The sequence below is a fragment of the Ananas comosus genome, linkage group 4 (assembly GCF_001540865.1).
Source record: "Ananas comosus cultivar F153 linkage group 4, ASM154086v1, whole genome shotgun sequence".
NCBI lineage: Eukaryota > Viridiplantae > Streptophyta > Magnoliopsida > Poales > Bromeliaceae > Ananas > Ananas comosus.
The window spans coordinates 15,094,919-15,102,376 of NC_033624.1; the positions used below are offsets into that span (position 1 = coordinate 15,094,919).

The 7,458-nt window shown below is 36.6% G+C and overlaps 1 protein-coding gene across 1 annotated transcript; it reads right to left on the reverse strand.

The window, feature by feature from the left end:
• On the reverse strand, nucleotides 244–3,745 carry LOC109709490. Its single transcript, XM_020231748.1, has 3 exons — nucleotides 3,150–3,745; nucleotides 1,664–1,880; nucleotides 244–1,188 (listed from the first exon to the last, which is right to left on the reverse strand). The coding sequence occupies exons 1-3, from the start codon at nucleotides 3,471–3,473 to the stop codon at nucleotides 704–706; spliced, it is 1,026 nt and encodes a 341-aa protein (XP_020087337.1). The 5' UTR covers nucleotides 3,474–3,745; the 3' UTR covers nucleotides 244–703.

Below are 7,458 nucleotides of genomic sequence, written 5' to 3' on the forward strand. Positions count from 1 at the left end.
CCAAAAATCATAAGAAACATGAGTACATGACTAAGAATCCATAACACTGGAATTATAAAATTTTCCTTGATTAATCTAATTATTATATATATGATGATTCTCCTTAATCCTTCATTACTTAGGAGTCACACATAACGCGAACCAAACGCCTCTTAAGATGAATTTGCAGGGCAAAGAACAATTTCATGGTTATTAAACAGAATAGACAGATGAATCTGCAGGGCAAAGCAAATATGAAAACTCTTACAGCAAACTTTAGCTCTCATCTTTTATAAGAAACGATTATAGTATCCAAACGTGTCTTCGACAACAAAATGTGAATACTTGTGGGACAAAACAACAAGCAACTCTTTTATAAAGAAATCCAAAGAATTTCTGTATGAATAAAACGAAGAAAAGAAAAGAAAAAAAAAAAAAACACTCCAGAAAACGAATGGAACAAAGTGTTCTGCACAACATACTATGCAGCAGGTTCACCGCAAGCACCCTTTATTCGGTGTTCCCTTCCTGCTGGCCGAGAGAAAAAGTTAATTGGAGAAAACCGAAACTTTAAATATCCGTAGCCTTCGAAAAAAAATTGGCATTTTATTCTCTCTATCGTTGGCCGTGAAAACCCCCCATCAGCTTTATCACCAATTGAGGTTTCGTCTTATTGGAAAGAACAAAAAGAATTCACCTCTCTGCAATTATTTTTACACCTCTATTAGCTACTGAGGGGGGAGATCCGCCCCCTCTCAAACTTTGCCCTGCGTTTCTTTTCTGTGATAATGGGATTTAGCAGCCGCTCAGTTTCAATTTCCGACCTCAAACAGGATTGCAGCCACGTCAGATGCCCACTGCACTGCTTGTGGTCGGAGAAGCTTCTGGGAAACTCTAGATCGGTGGAAGCGACCTTCCTTTCGTACTTTGAGTGCCACTTTGCTTGTAAATAAGACAAGGATCTCCATGGAGGGAGAGGCATCGAATTCTGCTTGAGAGACCATTTTGCAGCTTCAACCATGATTTGCAAGAATTGTTTCAGTCTAGGTAAAGTGCCAACAAATACAGCCGGGAGAGAATTCAAGATAGCATCATACGATTCAACTGCCCTTGCTATTTCAAAGTGGCTTCTAAAATCAATCTCAATGATCAGACGCTCATACATCCCAGTGTTGCCCGTCATAAGAAGATCAATATATTCATGATCACCTAAAGATAGATTTGAGAACTTTCAGAAGAGAGGAACGAATTTAACATCAAAATCTAATTTAAAGCTCACTATCCGTATCCAAAATTTGGCATAATTTGGAAAGGGTATCTAACCTTTGAAAGTTTTGATTCTAACATTTAGTTACTTTCAATTTCAAAAAATTCTGCCGAGTTCTATTAGAACTTCATGTCTTCACGGTTTCGATATAACAAGTTATAGAGAAGTCCATCAAGTAATGGAATATTCCATTAGTTACAGAATATTCAGTTAAAAAGAGTTTAAAAAGAAATCGCTAAGTTCTGATGGCAAGGTAGTTAAATCAAATTTGAGATCACGTTTTACAGAAAAATCAAAATTTCCTGAAGTGCAGTTACCCATTTCCAAATGAGCTTTGTTCATATAAGGAACGTACATATTTAGCAAGTCTAATCAGCTGAATGTATCATCAATAAGCAAGTGCAAGTCAGAAATTACCTCCAGGGACTTTGTCCAATCCCTGCCATCTGGATGAGCACACGGCTGCGTCATAACCAGAATGTCTCAGGAGCTTTACTAGTGAGTGTCGAATACAGCTGGCATTGCATTGCCCGTTTTTAACTGTACAAAGATCCGACTCCTTGATAGAGAGCAAGAGTGAATGCACAACAAAAAGCATATCGCTCTCATGTTGATCCACGGCTCGTTTATAGAACTGTAACACAGCAAAAGCAACTAAATTCATAAAACAAAGTTGATTCAAAGGGAGAAATCTTGCAAATGCAATCAGCTGAAACATCAAATATGATCTACTCCTAGATCAAAAGGAGGACTTTTAACATACTCGAAAAGCCAGTGAAGTGAATAATCTGTAAGTCTTTCGTGCTAATAACAAAACCTAAGCTCATTGGTGATTTTTTAGACATTAGAGACTTAGAACCTCAAAATCATTGTAAATCAACAATCAATTGTTAAGGGCAATCAAACATCTTCGAACACTCTCCCTTGTACAATGAATGGAGAGATATGGCAAATTATGAAGGAAAACGCTCCTCAATATCCGACAGAAATTTAGTAACACCTGAGATGTCTCAGGGTGCATAATTATCCATCATGAACAATTTAACTTTTCTCTGCCCAATAAACACCTTTCCCAAAGGCATTAACCGCAAGCCAAGAGATATGAATAGGAGAATTTTGGCTTCAAATTAAGGAGGGTATAATATATGCAATTTTGCACTCACTTAACAGTAAATCCTGAACTTACCCAAAAAAAGGTCAGCTTTCTATTATAGAAATAAAAAAAAAGGGCTTGTATCACACTCGGCAATGGAGTACACCAAAATTCTCCTAATCAAAGTATTAGAAAAATTAAAGAATTAAAGAATTAGACAAAATAAGGAATCTCAATACGATTTCCTGCTTTTCTACATTTAAAAAGAATTAACAGAGACAGTTTAAATCTCCAGTTTTTAGGTAACCCATCTCTTTAACATGCAATAGACTCATTAGAAAAACAACGCTTATAAACAGGCCCACAAAGAAGTCCAAAAAAAAAAAAAAAAATCAAATTAAAACGGGGGTGGGTTAGTGGGTATAACAATCATGTTCCTCTGACCTAACAAGTTTAAAAATGCAACCTATTCCTCTTACTATCATATACCAAAAGATACAAGCTGCATACAAATAATCTTTCATGGCAAGCTTCAATCTTCAAGTTAAAGCCCATTTTCTCCTTTTTCTTGGTTTTTTTTTAAAAAAAAAACTCCTGAATTGGCCTAGTGCTTAATAGATTATGCAACTCCATATCATTAATGACAAGAAAACCAATCACAATTCATAATACAAACTGCTAATCACAACAAAAGGCCCTTAAAACAAGGTTAAAAAAAAGAAGAAGAAGAAGAGAGAATCAACACAAGAAACCATGAGTTGGTAAAGCTAAGGACAACAAGAAACTGATCAAAAGTGAGCGAAACCATACCAGAATCTTCTCGGCGAGGTGCCCGAGATCGGAGAACCCAGAATCGCTGTCGCTGCTGTAGCGCGAATCAGCGCCGCTGCTCCCGTTCTCTACGAAGTCCCTCACCATCATCGCGAGGTCGTGCTCGCTCTCGTGGCTGAACCCCCCCACGAGCTCCCCCCGCCCCTCCCCTCCGCCCCGCGCCACCGCGATCCCCGCCGCGGCCGCCGCGCCGCCCCGCGAATCCAATCCCCACGATGCCATCTTCACCGGCGGCCGCAGCAGGATCGCGGGGGGCGAAAGCGCTTCCCCGAGCCGCACCCCGAGTCCCTTGCTCAGGAGCATGAGACCCGATCCCTAAACCCTAATTTCGCCTCTTTTGATCCAAATTGAAGGCAAATTTGCCTACAGAAACCACAATTGAACGCCCTATACGCAATTTGTATGGGGAAATTGCATTGGGGTGATTAGGGTTTCGGGAACCCTAACCCAAATTTTGGCTACGAACCGGGCCGGGATTTGGTGAAAGATTCCGAGATCCGAAGCGGAGAGGCGAAGGAAGAGGAAGCGATGGCCCCAAAGAAATGGTGGAGAGAGAGGCGAAAGCAACGGGAAGGAGCGGCATCTCTATATATAAAAAATAAATAAATAAATAAATTAAAATAAAAACCATTGTTATGACAATTAAATGACGATAATACCCCTCTCATTTTCCGAAATCCCACTAATACGTGTAACGTGGTCCTCGGAGGTGACAATGAAATAAATTTCGTGGACCCGGTGTATAGACCTAAGTTTTCCGTATCAAAATTGGAGGCACTAAAATCTAATAAAGGTGTGTGTATATAAAATATAGGGAAAACTTCAAAAACCCCCCCTGTAGTTTCACACTTTTTCATTTTAGTACCCTGTGGTTTGAAGTGTATCAAGTTAGTACCCTGTGGTTTCTCACTTTATCACTTTAGTACCCTGTGGTTTAAAATGTATCAAGCTAGTATCCTGTGGTTTTGCACTTTATCACTTTAGTACCCTGTGGTTTCACACTTTATCACTTTAGTACCTTGTGATTTAAAAAACTATAGGGTACTAACTTGATACAAAATTAAAACCACAGGATACTAAAGTGATAAAGTGCAAAACCACAGGGTACTAACTTGATACACTTTAAACCACATGGTACTTAAGTGATAAAGTGAGAAACCACGGGGTACTAACTTGATACATTTTAAACCACAAGGTATTAAAGTGAAAAAAATTGAAACCACAAGGGGGGTTTTTGAAGTTTTCCCTAAAATATATTAAATATAGTTACATGTAAAAGATACTAATTTTTAAAAACCTATTACTTCAATATGTAATTGTGAAAAATTAATAGAGCTAAAAATAACTCTTTATTATAAAATAAGTATAATTTTTTTAAATAGTGTAGGACCTTTGGATCCCATGATCCTCTTAATTTAGCACACGTATTTGTAAGCTGATTTTGCAATTATTAGCTCCATTTTTCTGAATCTAACTATTTTTAAATGTTATAAATCACATAACAAGTTACTTTTAATTTTAAGTCTTTTATATTTAATTTTTTCGGTCTATGCCGCCTCTATAGACCGGGTTCATGATGTACGTGCGAAGAAGATACTGTTTATTGGGCGGGAAACCGAGAAATAACTGGCTAAATAATACTTTTGGTCCACCGGGGAGGCCGAAACACTTGCCTAAAAATTTTAATTTATTATATTTCATAACTTAATTTTTAAAAAATTTTAATAATTAATTTAGTTGACTAAATATTAAAGTACGAATAATGTGAAAATAATATAGTATCATTCTAATTAATAATGTGATAATATTATATATCAACAATATGTTAATATTTAATTAAGCAAATTAAATTATTATTATTATAAAATTTTAATAAAAATTATAGCAGAAATATTTGAGAAGTAAAAAATATCATGTATTTTCTAATTTGATGACGGAGAGAGGTAACCGTGGACGTTAAAAATTAAACAATCTCACAGCCGTACGTTTGGACAATCTGCGGTTGGTAAGAACTGTTAATAGCGGTTGGATTAGCTGGAAAATTTATGCCTTAATTGGGCCAAAATTTTGATTTAATTTAGCTTAAAGGGCTCTAATTACTTAGCTTGGGGAGACACTGTGTGACTTCATTTGCTAATTTTAGGACAAATCATAAGAGTAGTTAATCATCGCTGTCACACAACTGCTTCTTTACTTTAATTAAATGAGAATTAGGTGCAATTTTAACTAACTAAATAGTGTTTGCTCAGACAAAGAGAATGTGGAAACATATACATGATGAGTTTCTTCGGAAAATGATTGTTGCTTGGAAAGTAGTCTAAGCCTCTAATAAGAACCTTATATCTATTTAATATTGCTCCACCAGTAACTTTTTTGGTAAATAAAAATGTTAAAGATTCATAGAAAATAAAAATTGAACATGAATGTGAGCTTTAAAAACAAAAGCTTCAATAATAGCTCCTCTAAAATAATAATAGAGAGCTCTACGTATGCTGAGCAAGTTCTTTTATTAATGATATAACTCAAAGTGTGCACGGATTTTTACAGTGCAAATTGTTGATAATTAATTCTATGCTTCTAAAGGGATATTAATAAATGGACGGAGCAACTTAAGGATCCGTATAATTCAAAATTGAGATGAAATTTATGGCAAGACCCCACAGTTTCTATCAATGGAAACGTCACTAACTCTAGAAACTCTTTAGGGAGTTTATAAAAGTTGGTATCGGTCTATTAATACATTATTAATCTATTAATAATGATGGTATTAACAACTTCAACACTAACAAAGCCCTCTTCGTTTCACATAATTTGGATTTGTTTTTTTTTTTTTTTTGAGGAATAGGTAACACGCTACCTGCTTCATTCATTGAAAAAGTGAATTAAGCTATAGAGGTGAGGCAACACGGACCTCGAAAGAGTTAAAAATAAAAAAAATAAAAAAATAAAAAAAAATAAAAAAAGAAAGAATCCTAGCGATTACAGTGGTGCAAATTTAATGACAGATAATACTTCAATTGGTCCGTCAACAGTTTAATCTTATGCATACACAGCAATGAGTCTGGATTGACCGATCTGAAGATCGTACCGTTCCTAGCTTCCTAGATATCCACAAACAAGCTATTAAACCGATTGGTCCCGAAAGTGGGTATGGCGAGTCCCTTCTACTTATCCATCTATCCCAAACGATAGTCACTTCATCACCCAATTCCCTTATCTGTACATTCTCCAATGCCATGACCATAAGAAATCTGAAAAACACGCACCGAGCGAATAGGTGGTCCACTGTTTCCTCTTCCATCCCACACAACGCACAGGACGTGTTGAATCTAAACCAACTATGATTTAGATGTCATAAGACTCAAAATGGAAGGTGGATGTTGTGCCTCAACATGCTTGATTATTATTATTCCTAGCATACTCCTGTGCAACGTGCCTAATTAAAAGGAAATAGTGAGCTGGAAAAGATCGGCCAACCTTTATCATCTGGAACAACTAACGACGAGATTCAATTAACTAATTAATTAATTAATTAATTAATTAAAGGGAACAGAACAAAAGAGACGGGAACTTGTGGATCAAGAAAGAAGAGGACACCGTCGACAAAACTATAAATGTGTGAGGACATTTTGGTAAATTCAGTGGGTGGGTGTGGGGAAGGAAAGCAGCAGGAAACAAGAGAATACCTTGGCGGCCAAGTTTGAGCTCTTTGCTACTAAAAAACCACATAATCAAATAATAAGTCAATCATATTTTTCTATTTCAAAAAAATATAATAAAAATATTTTTTTATTAATTATTATAAAATATATATTAATTTTTTTAAAATAAATCTGTTAATTAAAAGACGCTGCATCAACCATATATTGGATGCATTCTAAAATTTTTTTTTTTTTTTCCTCTGGGAGGGGGATGGGGCGCACGGTAGCGGCGAGTCGTTACAATGCGCCGCGAGGAAAGGGTCCCAACGCAGCCCACGCGGCGCCGGCGCGTGACACGTGTCCTACGAGGATAGTGCAATCTAGCGGCTGCGGATACCTTGCCGCGGTGTCTACGGCCGTACGTTTGTCAACGAATGCTTCAACCTTTGATTTTTCTTTAATTTTTTTTTTATTAAACGCTTCTACCTCCAAAGATAACAATAATAATAATAATTATACAACTACTTGGCACCGTTAACCTAGGGCGGTGGTACCTCCGAAGATAACAATAATAATAATAATAATAATTATACAACTACTTGACACCGTTAACCTAGGACGGTGGCCTAGGATACATTTCGTCGAAG